Genomic DNA, 21353 nt, shown 5'->3' with positions numbered 1-21353 from the left:
ATTGCTAACTAGAAATGCCACTAATTCTCCCAGGCAGTTGGCTTTAAAGGGTGGAACAGGAATCAAAGTGGGTGTAACTGCACAACTGCATCCCTGTGTGGTGTGTGTGTCCCAGATCTGAACTGGATGACCCTTTCCTTCTACCAGTTGCATAGTGGTGATGCAGGGGCTGGAGACAGGAAGAACCACCTTCCTGGATTTTTGCGGAAGATCAACAGTGGTATTTTAGGGGCTGAACAAAAGAATAACCCAGGTTCAGCTTCTGACTATATCACTGCATAGCAGCATCACAGGGGTAGAGTCCTCTTCCATTTAGATGGATTATGGGGTTAGCACTATCAGCACCTTCCTCATTAGCCTTTCTGAGCTCCTTGTCCCCCTGATGTGGTGACTCCTGTTGACTGTCCCTACTCTCTGACACTGCTGTGTCTCTCCTCCAACAGTGGCTCGCCGGTGTTTCCCAGCCTTCAGTGTCAAGAAAGGGGTCATCATGGTTGGAAACAAGACAACCTTTGATGATGGAGTGAACCATCAGAGAAATGTGTCTGAGCTGCTGGAGGGGGCCAAGTGAGTCGTGTACCATATTTTTGCAGATGATCTTTATCACAACTTGTTGATGGGTTTTGTGGTAACTCAGGAGTCCAATCTTTGACTTGGGCATCCCTCCACAGAAACTGCAGGTCTTTCTGCAGGAGAGAATAGGCTGTTGGTGGGGATTTTTCTCCTTTTCCTTCCTCTGCTCTCTCCTCTCTGCTTCAAGGGGAAAGGCATTTTCTTTCAAAATCAGCTGCCACTTGGTTGAGGTTAGAATCATAGAAAATTAGGGATGGAAGGAACCTCAGGAGGTTATCTAGTCCAACCCCCTGCTCAAAGCAGGACCATTTCCAGCTATATCATCTTATCCAAGACTTTGTATAGCCAAGTCTTAAAAACCTTTGATGATGGGGATTCCACAGCCTCCCTGGGTAGCCTGGATAGGTTGAATCACCATTGGAGGCCTTGGAGTATTAACAGTAGCCCTGATGATAGGCTATGGAGGCAACTGTTCCTTGGAGAAACTCCTTCCCTTGAGGTGAGCTTCTTATCTGTGGTTAGGAGTGTAGGAGTGCTGAGGATATGCAAGACCAGACACGTGACAAACACAGAACAAACATACCCCGTGCCTCCCCTAAAGCCAGTACATAAGAACTTGAGAACTGCCATTCTCTGGGTCAGACTCTAGGTCCCTCTTGGCCAGTCTCCTGTGTCACATGGCAGCAGAGAGCAGTTGCTGAAAGGGAGAGTGAACTGGGTCTGACTAGGATTTTTCCCCCCCTGTTCCTCTCACTTGCAGCCTACAGCATTTAAGGTCTGATTCAGTAGATAAGTGTAAAACAGTGTAGTTAAATGTAAAGTTATGCATGTGGGCAAAAATAACCCAAAATACACCCACACTACAATGGGTTCTACATTAGCTGTTACCACACAAGAAAGAGATTTGGGAGTTTTTGTAGACAGTTTGCTAAAAGCATCAGCTCAGTACTCGGCAGCAGTCAAAAAGGCAAACAGGATATTATGGATTATTCAGGAGGGAACTGTGAACAAAAGGGAAAGCATGATGATGCCCCTTTATAAATCCATGGTGCTTCCACCCCTTGAATCTTGTGCCCAGTTCTGGTCCCTGCACCTCCAAAATGTGTTAAAAGATCTAGAGAAGTTTCACAGAAGGCACAAGGATGATCAGTGGTATGGAGGGGCTTCCATAGGAGGTGAGACTAACAAAGCTAGGCCTATTCAGTTTAGAAAAGAGATGCTTGAGGGGATCATAAGGACTCACAAAATACTGAACAGCCAAGAGAAGGTAGGATTTATTATTGACTAACTTTCACCAGACAAGAGCTAGGACTCACAACATGAAACTAGGAGGCCACCAGTTCAAAACTAACAAAAGGAAGTTCCTTTTCACCTTTTGTTTCATTAAAAGGTGAAACTCATTTTCACCAGATTTGTTGGAAGCTGAGAGTTTACCTCGATTCACAGAGGGACTGGGGACCTTCTTGGAGAAAAGGGGCATCAGTAGCTATTGAGTGGGGGAGTGAAGGGAATGGCTTCTGAGTTGGGACTCCCTAGACATTAAATACTGGAGGCTGGAAGTGGGAGAGGAACAGGGGGAAAAACCCTGGTCAGACCCAGTCTACTTTCCCTTTCAGCCTCTGCTCTCTGCCACTGTGTGACACAGGAGACTAGGCAAGATGGATCTAGGGTCTGATCCAATAAAAGGCAATTCTAAAACTCTTGGAAATGCAAGTATAAAACATGGTACAACAAAAGACTTCAGAAAAGGGATCACTAAGAATCTTCAGTATAAGCAGTAGAGGTAACAGACTGGCTTCTTGGCTGAAGTCAGGTGTCTTTTTGTAGTCAGCAAGGGAGAATTTTACCCCCCCCCCGCCACTACATGTGTCAGGATGTTTTTAAGTCTCCTTTAGAGACATTGGGTGTTGGCTACAGCCCAGGCTGGAGATTTTGATCAGGGTGTGCTAATGCTCCTGCTGGGACTAAATCCAGAGGTTTTTGGCAGGAGAATCTTGGCCCTTCACTTGGGATCAGACTGATGCCATATTTGGGGTCAGGAAGGAATTTTACCTCTGGTCAGATTGGGACAGACTGGGGGGTTTATGCCTTCTTCTGTAACAGGGGCATACCTGGAATCTCTTGAGGGTATATTAACAACATTTTATAGAAGAAGAGCATTGGCTGCTGTCATCCTTCTGCTTTCTCTGTGACAGGTTTAGGTGTGATGTCTGATATTGTGTCAGGGCTGACAGTAGTTTTACAAGGAGATTAGATGATGGATTTTTCTGGGATAGTTTTGACAGGGCTGATCCTGCCTCAGGCAGGGGTTGGACTCAATATGATCTCTGGTGGTCCCTTCCAGCTCCACTTTTCTATGATTCTGTAAGAACCACTGTGCTGCGTTGAGTCGACACTAATGCTCCTCTCCTTCCTCCTCTGCTCCCTACTGCTTTGATTTCCAGGAAAGCAAATGTGGTTCTGGAAGCAAGACAACTGGCCATGAAGATCTTTGAAGATTACACAGTTTCCTGGTACTGGATAATAATGTGAGCAGAAAACCGACCACCTGATCTAATGCATACAAAACTGCATTATGTCTGACCCCCACTGGACAAAGAGGGCTGGGCAGAAATGGAGCCAAGAGGCCGCTAATGTTTTCCGGGCACGACATCCAGCAGAAAATGTGTTATCTGAGAATGGGGCTGTATTGGAGCAAGCCTGTAGGAGAGCTTGTGTGTGGGGGCAGGGTTTTTCCATCCCTGTGCTGATTTTGGGAAGGTAGAAGTAATTTAAAGTGAAGAAAGGAATAAAGCAAGTCAGAGTGACTGGGTAGTGAATAAGATAATTGGAAGTGATTTCTGGTTTCAGTCGTGCCCCTAGGAAGTAGTGGCTTAGGTTTATTTATCTCCAACTCCTGGGCATATTAAATGCAATGAATATGGGTCTTGGTCCCATGTCTGGTTGGGCTGATTGATCTCCTTGTTGCTAGTATCTGCCAGAGACCCAGGGTGTAACCAGGCTTTGGGTGAAACTCTCCTCTTGCCCCTTGAGAATGTCCTTCTGGGACTGAAATGCAGTGTATGCAGCTGAGGAGGAAACTAGCTTTTATGTGCCCCAGCAACTGAGGATTGCCATGGTGAAGACTGTCAGCTGGGTACCTTTTACCATCATGAAAGCTCACCTGGAAAGCAAAAGAGAAGCAAAGTGTTAATGAGACACAGATGCAGGGCACAGAGAAGAGCAAGTTGTAACATGGACATGCTTCTTCATGTGTTCTCTGACTTTGCTACTCTCTTCCTTCCCTAGAGGTCTAGTCATTGCCATGGTGGCCAGCCTCATCTTCGTCATCCTTCTCCGCTTCCTGGCAGGAATCATGGTCTGGGTGATGATTGTGATGGTGATCCTGGTGCTTGGATATGGTGAGAGGTCTTGAGGGCAGGATCTGGAGTAGGGGATGACTCTGGGGATTCCCTCTTCCCTGCCCCTTCTCTGCAGAGATATTTGAAATTAGCCTAGCAACACCGGGTCACTCCAGTCCAGTCACTGTCTTTGGCCATTCCTGATGTACTTGGAGATTGCAACAGAGACAAGGGGCTCTTCTGCCCAAAGTTGCAGGTTATTTCTGCTGACTCTTGGTAGCAGGTGGGTTCTATTCATTCCAGCCCAGGACCTGAGAGGGACATAATAGAAAGCAGTTCCTTTCATGACTGTGCATTGGAGGGAGCCTTATTATTCCTGCATCCTAAAACATGTATAAGCCAGTGGTTTGCCACCAGGATGCCCTGAGATCCTTTCAAGAGTACTACAGGGTGCCACACAATTGTAGCACTTAGAGGTGCAAATCTGTTTGACAGGATAAACCCAGACATTTCAAATAAGAGCATAAGAATTGCCATTTCCTGGGTCAGACCCTAGGTCCATCTTGCTCAGTCCCCTGTGTCACGCAGTGGCAGAGCACAGATGTTGAAAGAGACAGTGAGCTGGGTTTACCCTGTTCTTCTCTCACTTGCAGCCTCCAGCATTTAGGTAGACAAGGTTCTCTGGGTGAATCTGATATCTTTTATTAGACCAACTTAAATAACTGGAAAACGATTATTAGGCAAGCTTTCGGGTTCAAAAACCCTTCATCAGGCTAAGGAAGTTTCAGCAGATGGTGTGTGCTCTTCCTGGATGGAATGAAAAGTAAAGAAGCCAGGCTGGGCTGGTATACATACAAGATAGGCAGTCAGTGAAAATGTAGATTGAGGAGTCAATGGGTGAGAGACAGGCTTGGGGGTGGGGCGCGGAGAGGGATGAATAGTGGAGAGATACCTGGGGAGTCAGATGTCAGGCAGGTTATAATGTGTCATAAATCCAATGTCTATATTTAGTCCATGATTTTTAGTATCCAGAAGGTTGATGAAGTGGAGATCATACGCTTGTCTCTGGGAAGTATTTTGTAAGTTTCCTTTGAGGATCAGGACTGAGAGATCGGAGAGAGTGGCTTTCTTGTGAGAAATGTGTCCCCACCAGTACTTGGGTATTCCTGTCTTTGATGGATTTCCGGTGTGCATTCATTCTGGTGCGCAGGTGTTGTTTGGTCTCTCCTATGTATTTTCCATCAGGGCATTTGGTGCATTGGATGAGATATATTACATTTCTGGAGGTGCAGCTGTAAGATCTGGGAATGCTGATGGCTCTGTTGTGGGGTGTTGTAATTATGGGGGTGGTGGAGATGTGTTGGCAGGTTTTGCATTTCTTGTCATGGCACAGTCTGGATCCATTTGGTGTGTTCTGGGCCTGGAGAAGTTTGCTTCTGGTGATGAGGTTAGCGAGGTTCGGTGCTTGTTTGAAGGCTAGGATGGGTGGCTCTGGGAAGATCTTTTTAAGAATAGGGTCTCTTTCTAATATGGATTGCAATTGTTTGAGGATTTTCTGTACAGGTTCGAGGGAGGGGTGATATGTCATAATCAGCGGTGTGCGATTTGTGGGGGGTTTTCTTCTGTACTGCAGCAGTTCTTCATGTGGTATCTGGGTGGCTCTTTCAAACGTGCGATCTGTCTCTCTGGAGGAGTGTCCTTGCTGGGTGAAAGCCTTTTTAAGATTGGTGAGGTGGCAATCCCAGGTGTTCTCTTCAGTGCAAATTCAGTGGTATCGGAGGGCTTGGCTGTATATCACAGCTGTTTTGGTGTGTTTAGGGTGATTGCTGGTTCTGTGCAGATATGTGTGTTGGTCTGTGGGTTTATTGTATAACGTGGTCTGTATTTTATCATTCTGATCATCGTGTCTAAAAAGGAGATGTTGGTGCTGGAGTATTCTAGAGAAAGTTGGATGGAGGGGTGGTGGTTGTTGAATTTCTGATGGAACTCAATCAGTATGCCAACCTTTTTGTGAGCCACCTGAACAAAAACTTCCTCAAGAACTGCACTATCAAACCCTTGCTATACTTAAGATATATCGATGACATCTTCATCATTTGGACTGAAAACATACAATCTCTGATTGAGTTCCATCAGAAATGACTACCTGTCTTGTATGCATACCAGCCCAGCCTGGCTTCTTTACTTTTCATTCCATCCAGGAAGAGCACACACCAACTGCTGAACTTTCCTTAACCTGACGAAGGGTTTTTGAACCTGAAAGCTTGCCTAATAATTGTTTTCCAACTATTTAAGTTGCTCTAATAAAAGATATCAGATTCACCCAAAGAACCTTGTCTGCCTATGTCTTTAGACCAACATGGCTACAACCTACACCCCTCCAGCATTTAGGGCATTTATACACGTACCTATTGTCCGCTCCGATGCACCAGAAATTCACCGCATTGGAGCAGACTCGATTAACTGAATCTGCGAAGCATGCAAATCGACGCACCCGGCGCTGTCGCATGCATTTGTATAAATAGTTAAATGCACATCAGCATGCAGAAAATGGCAGTGGCATAGTTCATAGGTTCATAGATGTAGGGTCAGAAGGGACCTGAGCAGATCATCAAGTCCGACCCCCTGCCCTGGGCAGGAATGAATACTGGGCTTATATTACCCCTGGTAAGTTTAAGCTCATATGACCCCAGCTAGGTAAATATCAAGCCTCCTTTTAAAGACCCCTAAGGTAGGAACCAGCACCACTTCCCTTGGAAGCTGGTTCCAGATCCTGGCTGTCCTGACTGTGAAGTAGTGCCTTCGGATGTCTAGCCTGAACCTACTCTCAGTCAACTTGTGGCCGTTATTCCTTGTTACTCCGGGAGGTGCTCAGAGGAACAGGGTCTCACCCATTCCCCTCTGGTCCCCCCGGTAAGTTTATAGACGGCCGCTAGATCCCCTCTCAGCCTTCTCTTGTGAAGGCTGAACAGGTTCAGGTCCCTTAGCCTCTCCTCGTAGGGTCTGCCTTGCTGCTCCCTGGGCACACTTTTGATGTGTTTTAGTTCAAAAGTGCGCCGCCACCATTTTCTCAGTGCTGATGTGCATTTCACCGTTTACCCAAATGCATGTGCCACAGTGCCAGGTGTTTTTAAATGCGCCCAATGCTGTGGCACTCACATATGTACAAATGCCCTTAAAATCTAGGGAGTTCTGATTCAAAGGCTGTGCCCCTCACTTCCAGGGTATTAACACCATCCTGCCCTGCTGTGGGCTGAGTTCTTTGCAAAAAAAGAATGGCTCAGTTGTTGTTCTGTAACCAAAAATCAAGTGAAAACTAAAGAGTTTGCTTTCTGAGGCATGGCTTGAGTCTAAGAAGTTTGAGAACCACTAGTTTAGGCCCCTCCACATCAAAGCTACAGGGCTCTGATTCGCAGCACAGAGAGGAGTTTCCACAGCTTAGACCCCACTTGATAACATTAGGCTGGGGCTGTGGGTGTCTTTCTTGTCTCCATGGTTTCACTCTTGTGTGACATCTCATATCACAGGCATCTTCCATTGTTACATGGAGTACAGCAAACTGAAAGGAGAGGCAGGCTCTGACGTTTCCCTGATGGACCTGGGCTTCCAGACAGACCTGCGAGTCTATCTCCACCTGAAGCAGACCTGGCTGGCCTTCAGTAAGTCTCTCTACTGCCCTGAGACTAGGGCTTGGACCATGCCACTTTTCCGTGCAGCGCTCCATGGTGCTCATCTCTTGGGGGGCATCCTTGCATAAGAACATAGGTGCTCTATTGGGTCAGACCAATGGTCCCACCTAGCCCAGTATCCTGCCCCTGACAGTGGCAGAGGTGGATGTTATAGAGGGAGATCATTAAAATGAATATCTCTAGAGGGATCCATCCCCTATTCAGTACCTTCCCTGGCATCTACCGTTATTGGTTTCAAGATGCCGAAGGAAACTTCTCCAAACATTCTGCTCAATAGCCATGAGGAGATCTATCAGCCATGTATTTATCCAGTCCCATGTTGAATCTGGCTGTTATCTGTCTCCACCCCATCCTGTGGCAATAGATTCCACACACTAATGGCACATTGCATAAGGAAGTCCTTTCTCATGTTAGTTTTAAACCAGTTGCTTGCTCATTTCAGTGGGAGTCCCCTGGTTCTAGTATCTTGGGACATGATGAACAGTTCCCAGTTCACTTGTTCCATGCCCTTCATGATTGTATAGACCTCTATCCCATCTGCCCTCAGTCTGTTCCTTTCCAAGCTGAAGAACCCTGGCCTTTAAGTCTCCTCTGGTCTGGCAACTGGTCCAGGCCCCTGATAATGTTGGTTCCTCTTCTCTGGACCTGTTCAAATTCTACACCATCCTTTTGGAGGTACGGAGACCATAACTGCACACAGGGTTTGAGGTGATGGATTTCCCCAGGGGTTGCCAGCACAAAGGGAGATTTGATCCAGGTTGTGCCCCTGAAGGTGCTATGACAATGGTGATCATACTGAAAGGGTTCTTTTTATACACTACAAGAACTTGCCCTGGGTATAATGATATCTCTGCCATCGGATCAAGCTCAGGATGGGCAGGCCAAGCTGCAGGGGGACGGATGGAGACCATTTTTCAACATGGATTTCAGCTCTGGACAAGTCCTGGTGACAGGAGTCTGTGGCCCCCACCTCCCTTAACAACTCTTGATCTCTTCTCCCCAGTGATTATCCTGTGCATCCTGGAAGTTGTCATTATCCTATTGCTCATCTTCCTCCGTAAGAGGATCCTTATTGCCATTGCGCTCATCAAGGAAGCCAGCCGGTACGTACAGTACAGATCACGGCACCCAGGAATCAAAGAGGGGTGGGGACAGGGGAACGCAGTTCATAGGATCCTAGGGAAGTCAGGCTGGAAGGGACCTCATGAGGTTATATCTAGTCCAGCCTCCTGCTTCAGGCAGGATTGGCTGACTAAACCATCCCAGCCCAGCTGTCTGTTGTGTGACAAGAAAGACTCCAGCCCTTTCTGGGTTTAACATGCAAACTGTGTGTAGCCCTCCTTCCCTGCCCAACCCTGTGCCTTACACCAGAGGTGGCTGCATTGTGGTAGTCTGGCTGTGAGAAGTTTAATGGCGCCTGTGCACAGGCTATGGCCTGCGGAAGGCTTCTGTTCTGTCTGAATTTCTCTTGCCGGAAAAGGTGTTTTTTTTAATTAACCTTCTTCCTTTCTACCTCCCATTCCCCACCAACAGGGCTATTGGCCACATCATGACATCCCTCCTGTTTCCTCTCTGCACCTTCTTCTTGTTGTGTCTCTGTATCGCTTACTGGGCCAGCACTGCTGTGTATCCTTCCATCTTCCTCTCCACTTCCCTGATGGGAAGATGCAGGGAGGTGTATAGATCTTACACCCTCCAGAAGGCAAGAAACGCTATAGAATTAGTTGTACGTATGTATTCGATGTATAGGTCACCCCCAGCAAAAGAGGCTCTTGTGAGCTGTGCGGATGCATTGAAACTGTATGTGTGAATCTTAGGTTCCTTTCTGTTGAATCAGATCATGCCAATGCATGTATAGTTTTACTTGGTGTCAAGTGTATTCAGTACCTGCCAATCAGTGATGCTCTTTCCCACACTTGGGGGCTGGAGTCATATATTTAAGAAAGTCCTGGACAAACATAGCAGCTCCAGGCTCCTTACGATAAAAAACAAAGGCATTGATAAAGACACAAAGATATCAAAATAAAATTCTATGTAAGCAAGAAAGCCAAGTCCCCAGATGGTGCCCCTGCAGTGCACTTCTGATGGGCTGCTCAGATAACCAGGTCATACAGCACTTCCAGAAGGTGTCCAGGTTTAGGCTGTGGGTCCATCTGGGAGAGAACTCCAGAACTGAGGAATGACTACTGGGAACAACTTCCAGTGTGTTTTTGCCAAATGCACTTGGCACATAGATGTTATTTGTAAAGGTTGCTTGCAGCTGACCTCAGGGATGGTGATGAAACACCAGGGACCAAGCAAGCAGTCCCTTGGGTAGATCGGCTGCCTCCAGAACCATGTCAGTGTATTTTTCAGTGCAAATGAGAAACGGTAATAGTAAGGATGGTAAATCTGCATGGACAGACTCAGAGTTCCAGTCCAGGTTTCAAAATGTTGGATCCCCTTAACGGTTTGACCTCAGATTCTTATCTACCTCGAATGAGGCTGTCTACAAGGTCTTCAATGAGACACCGTGTGCATTTGCTGGACAGACCTGTAAACCAGAGGTAAGGAGATTCTCTGAAGACTGACACACTGGTAATAAGATTTAGGTGTGCACATTCATATGAAAATGTTTTGGCCCCTGCCTTATGTGACATATGTTATGCAGTTAACTGGTAAATTGCAGAATAAATTTAGTCTCGCCACATGTGTAAAGTAATTGATGTGCACTGAACTGGTGAATCATGTACTAAATTTGCACCAGCCACACATGCAAAGTAATTATCGTGCTATAAAAATGGCCATCCAGCTATAAAAAGAACCAGCCAACTGCAAAGCTAGTGCTTGAAAGTATGTAACAATTTTATAGCTGGTTTCAATCCAGCTTTGTTTTGAACCTGTGTGGCAGGGCCCTCTGGTAGCTAGTGTTGTCCTAGAAGGTACCTGAAAGATGTTATTTGCTAAGAAAGCCCCTTGGAACCACTTAAACCTCTTCATCCCTTCTTGACCCTTTGGATGATGTTCGCATCTTTGTGTTCGATTGCTCTTATAATCCACCTTCGTTCATGGTAGAGTTCCTGCAGTCTCTTTCTCCCAAGTCAGTCCCTCTGGCTTCATAAACAGTGTTCTTCTCTGCACTTCCCCAGTTAGGAAAGATCTTAATAGTGAACTCTATTCATCTCCAAGATACTTTCTAAGTATTCATTCTCTCCCTCACACCCTTTGGAGGGAGGTCTGGGTCCCTTTTATTCCAGAGAATCTAAGAAGCAGACTTGCTGCAAAGGAAGCTTCATAGTCATACTAAGAGCTGCAGTTAGAACTTGGAGATTCCCGACTCCTCGTTCTGAGTTCTGGTCACACTATTTATCTTCATCATATTAACTGCCCAGAATTATGGGTAGAGCTTCAGAGGCGGAGTGAACAACAGCATGTGGAATCTTATCCTTTTCTCCATTTTGATAAAAGGCAGCTGCTGCCAGGTTCAAGGGTGGTGTATGTGCAGTAAAGAATAATTTCCCAGGCTCAGACTTCAGAGGCAGCTTTTGGGTTGGCAAGAACCTAAATCAGCTTGAGGCCTCCCTTGGAAATTGCCAGTTTTCACTTGGTTTGTAGAAAATAATGAAGCAATCCTGTTGCAAAGAACTTGGAAAACCCACAATGGGTCTGTATGCCCTCATGGATTCCAATTTGAACTGTGGTTGGCTCTTCTGCTTACTTTCTGCTACATGTGTGAGGGTGTTTTTAAGCCTTCCTCAGGTATTCCTCAGGTCCAGGTTGACGATGATGACTGAGCTGGGCCAATGCTTCTTCTGGGACTCAAACCTGGAGGGTCCTGCCTAGAGGGTCTTGCCCCTTCACTCAGGCTCAAACCGATGCTGCATTGAGGTTAGGAAGGAATTTCACCCCTTGCTCAGATTAGCATGGACCGGAGTGGGGTTTGCCTTCCTCTGTAACAGGGGGAATGGCCTGCTCTTGAGCATATATTAACAACCTTTCACAGAAGCAAGACTTCAGTTGCCATGGTCCCCCTGCTTTACCAGTGGCAGGTTTGGATGTGATGTCTGGTGTTGTTAAGGCTGATGGTCATTTTATGAAGAGTTTAGATGATGGATTTGTCCAGGATGGTTTGGACAAGGATGATCCTGCCTCAGGCAGGGGGATGGACTAGATTCAACCTCTGAAGATACTTTCCAGCCCCACTTCTGCATGATTCTGTGATCTCTGGGTTTATCTCATGAATCATGTTTGCGCCCTGAGCAGAGCTATCATTGTATCTCACCCTTGAAAGGATCTCAAGGCATCTTGGTTGAGAATCAACAGCCTAGATTCCTTATGGTTCTCATAACTCTTTAAGTTCTAAGCATGTCTTTCCTCCTCTTTGTCTAGACATTTAATACCACCAACATCACCAAACAGTGCCCAGATGCTCGCTGCCTCTTTGCCTTCTACGGAGGTGAGACGGCCTATCACAAATACCTCATCTTCCTCCAGTTCTATAATGTCTTCATGTTTTTCTGGCTGGCCAACTTTGTGATAGCATTGGGACAAGTCACCCTTGCTGGTGCCTTTGCATCTTACTACTGGGCCTTCAAGAAGCCTGATGACATCCCAGCTTTTCCCCTGTTCTCATCCTTTGGGCGTGCACTCAGGTAGGTGCTGGAATTTTTCTTTATAATTATACAGTGCCTTTTGGTGGAGACAAATAAATAAAACACAGCAAAGGGTGCCAAGAAGTGGCCTCTAACCCAGATCCTCTCACTCTCTTTCCATGGCAGGTACCACACTGGCTCGCTGGCTTTTGGGTCTCTGATTCTTGCCATTGTCCAGGTCATCAGAGTCATTTTAGAATATCTGGACCACAGGCTGAAAGGTAGAGGTTTGGGAATTCTACACACTCCAAAAAACAAACTCATGAGGTCTGCCCCACCACCTGGTTCCCCTGTGGGGTCAGACCCACCTGCCATACTCCATCCCCTTCTCTTCCAGTACCTGAAGGCTGGGAGTAGCTTCAGTGGTGCCTCCTTCCTTTTGTCTTTGTCCTTGAGCTTCTCTGCCTAAACTCATTCTGGGGTGGGGAAAGGGAGGGTCTGTATGCTTCTCTAGGGGTGCTATCCCTTTAAGGCATCCCTCCCCACTCAGACCTCAAAGCACTTGTTGGGGTTTCAACCATCCCAGCCTTGGCCCGCTTTTTTCTTTGGCCAAGCCCTCAGCCCCAGTCCAGTGCCTTGGACCTTGGTTCCCAGGCCTTGACCCCTCACATCCTTGCCCTGCAAAGTGCCCCTAGTGTCCTGCATGTGACCTCCAAACTTTCCCTGCAGCCGCTACCCAAACCTCCAGTTTCCTGAGTCTTCAGGTCCTGGTACTTCTCAGTCCTCTGCCCCCTGGCTTGCTCCAGCTTCCCTGGATTCTTGGACTGACTATGTCTACCACCTTAGCAGCCTGGGCTTTCAGGGGCCCCTGCTACACATTATATATTATGCAATTCACCAGCCAGTTGCACCATAAATTTAGACTGCCCACACATGCAAGTAGTTGTCATACAAGGAACTGGTGAATCGTGCAATAAATTCAGACCAGCCACTCATGCAAAGTAATTATCACACCATAAAAATGGCTATGCAGCTATAAAAACAGCAACCAGCTTCAACATTAGTGCTTGAAAATGTGTAACAACTCTATAGCTGGTTTCTATCCAGGTTTAATTTGAATATGTAGCAGGACCCAGGGGTTCTGTCCTCTCTGCAGCTCAGAGCTAGGCTGACCCTCTAGCTCTGGAGCCAGGCTTTAAATATCCTGGCCTTCACCTCTTTCCAGTCACCTCTGACTGTCTCAGGGGTTTTTGTTTAGCTCAATACTTCTCCTGCTCCTACTGCACTCTGCCCAACTGTCCTCCATGTGCTTCTTAGCTATCTGCTTGCTATGTGCAGCCTCCATAGCTTACTGCAGGCATCTTGCCCCAGAGAGTTGTCTGCAGCTCTTCTATGTGCTGCCTTCTCAGTCTCTTAAGTAGCAGGAGCTAAGGAACCCTGCTGCAGTGTGACTGAGGATGTTTTTGCCTGGCTGGCTTCAAGCATTTGCTGGGAGTACTTTTGATGGGAAGGCAGCTGTCTGCTCTGTCTGAGGTGGCATGGGTCAAAATAGTAAGAGAAGGAAAAAGGGCTGGAGAACGTAAACGAGTGGGCAGTGTGCCTAGGGAGATGTTCTCTCAATGTGTGGCAGGGGATCAGGGGGGCAAGGTGTCCACTGCTGGGATTTCTGAGACCCAAGTTTCTGCCTCTTTCTGCTTCTCACCCTCTTTTTCTTGTCTCTCTTGGTCCTAGTTGCTGAGAACAAATTTGCCAAGTTCCTCCTGAGCTGTCTCAAGTGCTGCTTTTGGTGCCTTGAAAAATGTCTCAAGTTCCTGACCAGGAATGCATACATCATGGTGAGGGTGCCCATTGGAGAACCAGTGCCAAGCAGCTGACAAAGTGGGAAGGGTCACTACAGCTTGGAGAGTCTCAGTCTTATTGTTCCCTGCCTGCCAATGATTGCTCCCTGGGGATCTCAGTTGGGTTTTCGGAGGCAGTGGCTGTTCTAGGTGTGTGGGTTTGGCTTGTCTCCAGGTGATGGCTACACGATCAGAAGTGCAGCTGGCATCACTTTTGCTTTGCACACAAAGGAATTGGTGTTGGCTTTATATGCATGTGTTCTGGTTAGTCTATAAGGTGCAAATCTACCCTGCTGTCTATGTGACCAGGTTAGAAGGCTGCTTGACAGTCTGCAGACTTGGGGCAAAACCTACCCTTTCTTCTGAGTTAACCATTTCTTTTCTCTCTATGTCTGCCTCCATGGTCCCATCCAGGTTGCCATCTATGGTACCAACTTCTGCACTTCTGCCAGGAATGCCTTCTTCCTGCTCATGAGAAACATCATTAGGTAAGAGCCTGGCAACAGGACTGGCTCCCACCTCCTGAGTGTTTGCCAAACTTTTGATACCTGGGGATGGAGATGCATATCTCTATCATCTCTGTCTATATAGATACATATATCTATGTCTACAGATGTGTATGTGCATGTGTATATATTTGTGTGTGTGTGTATTATGCCTTATTATAAATAGATAAATATACACACACTTCTGGGTGTGAGACAAGTGCCACCAATTTTAATTCAGAAAAAAGGTATGCCCCAGGTATCACAAGCTTGTGAAATATTGTTCTAGACCCACCTCTCGCTTGTGAGCAGCTGGAGATATAGGCATAGCAAACCCTGAAGCCACCAAAGCCTAAGAGCTTCAAATTGCAGGGGAAGAACTGTTATCCACCTGCTGCCTATAATGCAGAGAAGGACTTGGATAGACATACGAAGCAGCTCGATTGGAAGTTTATTCTCCCCCTGTGTTTCTCTCTCTCTCTCTCTCTCTCTCTCTCTCTCTCTCACACACACACACACACACACACACACACACACACACACACACACACACACACACACACACACACACACACGTTCTAATTTTCCCGGCCTCTTTGCACGTCTTTATCTCCTCAATGGCCTTTGTCCCCCATTGTCTCTACAGCAAAACTGCTGAAACTCCCTGGATGCCCTCTTTCCCCCCTCCAGACAGAATTAAGGGAGGAAAGAAAAGATCCTCACTTCTCTCTTTGTTCCCAGGGTGGCTGTTTTGGATAAAGTCACCGATTTCCTGCTCTTCCTTGGAAAACTCCTTATTGTGGGAAGTGTTGGTAAGCTAATGATGACTTCAGCCCTCTTTGGGGGTTTTATTCCTGTAGAGCCCCTTCCCCTGTACCTGTAGAGAGGCTCTGATGAAAGCAGCCTGTCATCACAGCTCAACTGCTCCTAAATTTCCCTGTATGTTCCAGGAACCAACTTCCTTTCCCTATGCCCCTCTAGGTCTCCTTCCTCCCCTACCCCCATAGCATCACCCTTCTTGGGCTCTCTCTGGAGGCACTCATGGGATATACTGTTGTTTTTCTTCTTCTTTCTAGGAATTCTTGCCTTCTTCTTCTTCACCCAGCGAATAAAACTGGTGCAGGATTCAGCCCCACCTCTGAATTATTACTGGGTCCCTATCCTGGTGGGTATCTTTTTATGATTGATTTAGAGATGGCAAAAATGGGACCTTAGCTCTGCCCTGAACCAGATACAAAGACACCAAAGAAAGCTGTGCTGCCCTGAAGTGAACCTAGCTTATAAATCAAAGAGAGTCTGTTCTGTATGTCTCATTTAAACCTGGGCATTTCTCTGGAGCGAGACAATGGTTGCAAAAATCTACCTGTTTACCACCTCTTCCAGATGGTTTTATGACCCTAAGAACTTCCAGTATCCATTCCTGCAAGGCATTGCATAGGAATTGAGCTGGCTAAAATGCCACTAGCTTGTTCAAGTTGAGCAAAGAAGCTGAAAGTTTTGCCAAAGTAGAAACTTTGTCAAGGACAATGGGCTGGAGATTTCAGGAAGAAAAAGAGTATGATAAAAAACCATCTGCCAGTCTGAGTGTGTTTATGCAGACAGCATTTTTTTTTAAATACCTCATAGTAAAAACTCTGTGCTGCAAATAAACAGCCATTATCTGTAGCAGTATTCCTGGTGAAAATAATTAATAAATAAGTCACAAAGGCATAACAATATTTGGAAACAAAGGATTGTTAGACTAACTAGACTACTGGATGACTAGACCAGGGGTGCTCAACCTCCAGCCTGCAGGCCAAGTACAGCCCATGGAGCCACAGCATTTGGCCCATGGGGGTGGAAATTTGGTGGTGAAGGAGTAGTAGCTATTAATATGGCCACCCTCCCCTGCTGCCAAATTCCCAAGCCCCGTGGCGGGTCGGAGGTAGGCAGTGCCCCCTTCCCCCTGAAGGGCCAGGTTGGGGCTGAGTTGGGCCCCCTCCCCATCAGAGAGCTGGGTTAAGGCTGTGTCAAGCCCTCTCCCCTTCCCCTGCAGGGCTAGGTCAAGCCCCCTTCCCCTCCATGCAGCCAGTTGGGGCTCCACCATATCCACTCTGGGTACTAGACTAAGACCACCAGCCAGATCTGGCCCACAGACATGGGGCATTGTCTATCTGGCCTGCCAGGGAAAAAAGTTCACTGCTCTAGTACAGTATGCCCCTAATCATCCCATCAAGACCGTGGTCTGTCTTATCAATAGCAAACAAGACTTGCTTGTAAAGTAACTAGTGCAGTTCTACATACAGGGATACGTGCGACCTGCTGAATAAACCTACATGTGTGGAGCAGAAACTCCTATCTTTCAAGCATTCTTTCCATCATCAACACACTGGTTCCTCCATCCAAAATTGTAGGGTAACAGTTTCAGCTTGCATTCCTGTCCAGCACAGGGCCTGAGACCTGGCATTTGTGTGGCCTGGGCAGTCTCCTTCCCTTTCCACAGAAGGAAGGAACAGTAATAGCAAATTTTGGGTTTGGCAGGTCTCTCCTCTCCCCATCAAGAAACTCATTTTCCATAGCACCTTGCACCATATGGTGGCTCTCAGGTTAGCAGTGAGGTGACAGCTTGGTCTCTCTTCCAGACAGTGATCGTGGGTTCCTATCTCATTGCGCATGGATTCTTCAGTGTCTACGGGATGTGTGTGGACACCCTCTTCCTCTGCTTCTGTAAGTCAGTGGGCCACGGGGAAGTCGGTGGGCTGCTGGGTGTTACTGCAGTGTAATACAGCCTCTCATTGCAGGGAGCTTTCCTCTGCATTTTGTACCTCGTCCCTTTCTTTCTCTGCTTATCTCTTCGTACTATTTTTTTTTGTTTTGTTTTGCTCAGAGATATTGTTCCCACCACCAGTTTTTTTGCCCCAAAAGACCACAGAAGCGCTCTCCCTTCTTTCTCTCCCTTGTAACATGTCATGGTTAATTCAGGGCTTCCTCCTGCCTCTCCTTCAGAGAAGTCTAAGAGTAATTCTTGGAGCAGGGGTGCTCAACACCCAGCCCACAGCCCCCTTCCTCCACCAACACACACATAGCCAGATCAGGGTTGGGCCATGCTCCCTTTGTCACACTCCATGTGGCTGGATCAGGCCCATTAGCCAGATATAGCCCACAGACAGACTGGACACCACCCACCCAGCACACAGCTCACAAAGGTTGAGTACCATTGCCTTAGAGAATTTCTCTGTCTTCTGCATTGTGGCATTGTTAATCTCCAGTGTCTGTTCTTTTCGTGTTCACAGTTGTAGTACTAAGGCTGTAACCAGGAGGGAGAGATCTAGGAGACGGACACCTTATATTTAAGGTCTGAATAGAACAATGTGGGGGAAGCCTCTGAAAATTAATCCCTCTATTGTTTCTATTATAGTCGAGTTCTCTTCTCCCTTGTTCCTCTTACAACTGGGTTCCCCTCATCCTGCTTGGTAGCCAAGCAAGCTGACAGCCTGACAGCAGACCTTCTCTAACCTATTTGGGTCTCTGGTGGGTGCTTTGGTCTTGGTGGTGGAACCTAGCTATGACTAACTCCGTTTTTTCCTTCTTTTTCTCTCTCTTTGTCATCTCTTTCCTTTGGCCATGCCTGTCCCTGCTACTCCGCTACTGCTTGTTCCTCCCACTTCCGTGGCTGCTTCCTCCATCTTCCTGGGGTTCCGAAAAGGTGAAGATCTGGAGAGGAATGATGGATCTCCTGAGCGACCTTACTACATGTCTCCGGCACTGAGTGAGATCCTGCTGAAGGGGAGCCTAGAGTCATCTAAAAGCGCCGATAGTCAAGGATAGGGCTTGAGTGAGCAGGAAAGGCATGGAGTATTTGTGTGTTTTGTGGGGAAAACTTTTGCTTGCCCTGTCAATCTGTCCTGGGTGGTATTCATTCAAGACTACCCTAGTCGTGGCAGAACAGAAATGTTCATCTGGACGTCTTTGGGATTCCTGAGGATACAGAGCTGAGGGGGCATTAATTTCTTGGGCAGTAAAAATGGGCAAATGTTGTATCTTTCTTTCTGCTAACAAATATTCTTTGCATCAAATGGGTGGAAGCATCACTGATGAAATTCAAACAAATCCGATTTCCCTCTCATCTGTTTGTGCGTGGCAGGTAACTTTCAGCCCTAACCACCGAGACTCTGAACCCAAAGTCTGAAGCTAAAGCTGGCTTTTATATATGCCTGGGATAATGTATATTGAGTTTTAAAAAAAAGTTACCTTGTGTTTTCCTCTGTCCTTGGTCACCAGTTATGAAAGGGACACTGTAGTTATTTCTGGAATGTTTTTTACAAATGAATTGAAGTTTGCTCTGGTTGGGGGAAGTGATTTCTCCTTGTACTTGGCATGGTGTTAGGCTGAAGAATGTTTAAGAACTCAAAGCTGTCCACGTGTTGGCTTGTCTCAGATGCAGCTGGGTTTTTTTCTTTTTAGTTGCTCTGCCCACAGCTAGCTGAAAAGAGCAACAGTCTCCTTGCTGCTCTTTCTATGCAAAAAGCAGTCAGCAAACTAGAGGGTTTCTTAACGAGCAGCAAGTTTTGCTTTCATAGTTTCATAGTTGTTAGGGTTTTCTAATCTGTTAGGCCAGCAATGCCCCTGAAAACTTTTCACCCCAGAGCACATTGCTCTGTGTTTACAGCAGGAACCTTACAGCTGTTATTTCCTCACACAGTTGTTTTAGAAATGAGACTGAACAAGTTGGCAGGTTCTTTAATTAGTGAAAAAGCAGCTTTTTGATCTTTTATTGGTGCACACAGCTTGCCTTTTTGCATAGACTTCAATCGGTTTCTCGCATCTTGTGGTTGCCTATAAACCTACGAGGGGCTAAGTGGAAGGCAGTAGATTTTTGTAGTAACTAGCTTTCTGGGACTTTGCTCATGTCAGGGCAAGTCAGCTCAGCTGATGTCTGCTCCACAGTCTTTCCCCAGCATAAGTAGAGAGATGAGGAAAGTAACTTTTGCACCGTGATGTGGCCTGTGAGTGTCTTAAATGATAAAGCTCTGGCATTTTCTTAGCTTTCAACTAATGTGCAGTTCTGGGGGGGATCAGGTAGGTGACAACTTGTCCTAGGTGTAGGAGCCTACACCTCTATGGAACTGACTCCATGGGTTATTGGATATAGGGAAACTTTTAAAGTTTATAACTCTGTGTCAGGGAATACATGACAAGGACCAGAAAGACTTCTGTACATAAGAGGAAACAGAAAAAAATGTTCTTTCCCTTAGAGACTGCCTGTGCTGGGCTCATGCAATCACGACCAGCTCTTGCATTTTTAATTCTTATCCAAACAAGGCTTCTGTCTTTTGAATCATTCTCCCAGGACAAAGCTGTAGACATTTAAAACTGCCAGGTTCATCACCATGCTGTAACCCTCCAAAAATTCTAGGGTTTTCCCTGAGCTCTGACAGTCTGGTTTGTGTTTTTTTTAAGGCTGTTCTATGATTTTTTTTCTTGGACTAGCTGAAATGCTTTGAACAGCTAGAGAATCAGAACAACGTATTCTGTACTGGGAGTGTGCCTAATTTTGATGTCTTGTAGTATACGTTGATGAGGGTGTTGTCCACAAGGCGAGGTGTGCCAAAAGGAATGACAAGTGACTTTACACCCAAGTCACAAGCAGTTACAGTGCTTGGAGGAGTAAGGGGAGTGTCTTGTCTCACTGCACTATCACCTCATGAGAGGGTGTCCTCCATGTCCTCTCAAACCACCTGCCTGCTCACCGAAACCTTCTTCCAAATGGTTGTTGATAACACAGCCTTCCTTTGGGAGTCCACTGCTCTGTTCCTAAAACAGTGTGGTTCTGACTTCTAGGTTTTAGAAGAGAAACAGGAACCAGTGTCTGATAACAAGCAGAAAGCCATGTAGTTCTCTCAAGGTATCCCAGTATTAAGTGAGGAAGCTGATTTTTCTGACCAGGTTAGAGGCACTCTTTGATTCCTGTTCTACTGGGCAGCAGCTATGGCATTATTATTCAGGCAGCTGAGGACATCAGTTGACCTCATGGCTTATTGCTCTTCACTCCCAGAGGCATTAATGATCATCTCTCCTTTTTAAAGGTCTTGATATTCCACTAATCAAGCTAACCTTTCTAAGGGCAGTTTTGGTGTCTCCTTGCTTCTGCTGGTCTCTCTCTCTCTCCTCCTGTTTCACAGCCTTGGAGATGCTTCAGCTCCTTTCAGACTCATAGATCCACACACAGAGACCAGTCTGCAGCAGCAGGTAGGGTTCCAGTTTTAATTAAGGAGGAAAGGGAGGATGAGGCTATGTTCTTGCTGTATGCAGCCATAACTCTGAAAACATCTTTTTTTCCCCTTCATTTTGTTTCAAAAACAAGGTGCATATAATAGTCCAGGGCATGGTTTATGTAAGAAAATATGGTATTTTCCAAACAAGTAGGACACCTATTCTTTTAGGACCTAACTACCTCTAGGCTCCTTGCTGCCCTTCTATGGCTTTCTGAGACTGTTGCAATAACACTCCAGCATCTGACTTTGTCTGAATCATAAAAAGCTTATGCATGTTGATATAAGGTCATCTGCTATTTTAATGGGACCAACGGCAAATTGCTTAGCCCTTGCCAAGAGGATGCCCCGTACCTTCTGTAACTGGTTCCCAGGCAAAATGTTATATTCATGCACTACTCAAGGTCTGGTTTGTTTTTTTTTAATCCCCCCTCTTTTGGGGGGAATTCTCTCTCTTGCAGTGGAAGACCTGGAACGTAATGATGGCTCAGCAGAAAAGCCTTACTTTATGTCGTCCAATCTGAAAAAGCTTTTGAAGAAGACAAACAAAGGTCACTCGGATGCATGAGAAACTCCCTTTTGTTCCTTCCCCCTCTCAGCTGCCA

General features: G+C 46.4%; 1 protein-coding gene across 3 annotated transcripts in view; it reads left to right on the top strand.

Moving 5' to 3' along the window:
* The window catches only part of SLC44A2 (solute carrier family 44 member 2), a 47284-nt gene extending 26138 nt beyond the window's left edge, over positions 1 to 21146 (top strand). For all 3 annotated transcript variants that reach the window (XM_014606271.3, XM_059732356.1, XM_014606273.3), the window contains 15 exons: positions 444 to 567; positions 3018 to 3101; positions 3862 to 3974; positions 7442 to 7573; positions 8607 to 8706; positions 9137 to 9229; positions 10065 to 10149; positions 11972 to 12234; positions 12361 to 12455; positions 13906 to 14009; positions 14427 to 14500; positions 15239 to 15309; positions 15574 to 15662; positions 17119 to 17203; positions 18183 to 21146. In XM_014606271.3, the coding sequence (XP_014461757.1) occupies positions 444 to 567; positions 3018 to 3101; positions 3862 to 3974; positions 7442 to 7573; positions 8607 to 8706; positions 9137 to 9229; positions 10065 to 10149; positions 11972 to 12234; positions 12361 to 12455; positions 13906 to 14009; positions 14427 to 14500; positions 15239 to 15309; positions 15574 to 15662; positions 17119 to 17203; positions 18183 to 18304 (1634 nt within the window). In that variant the 3' untranslated portion in view covers positions 18305 to 21146. The remainder of the gene's footprint in view (positions 1 to 443; positions 568 to 3017; positions 3102 to 3861; positions 3975 to 7441; positions 7574 to 8606; positions 8707 to 9136; positions 9230 to 10064; positions 10150 to 11971; positions 12235 to 12360; positions 12456 to 13905; positions 14010 to 14426; positions 14501 to 15238; positions 15310 to 15573; positions 15663 to 17118; positions 17204 to 18182) is intronic.
* The last annotated feature ends 207 nt before the right edge of the window (positions 21147 to 21353 follow it).

This window comes from Alligator mississippiensis, chromosome 8 (assembly GCF_030867095.1).
Source record: "Alligator mississippiensis isolate rAllMis1 chromosome 8, rAllMis1, whole genome shotgun sequence".
Taxonomy (NCBI): domain Eukaryota; kingdom Metazoa; phylum Chordata; order Crocodylia; family Alligatoridae; genus Alligator; species Alligator mississippiensis.
The sequence above is the reverse complement of the archived record's forward strand: the minus strand, read 5'-3'. Positions and strand labels throughout refer to the sequence as shown.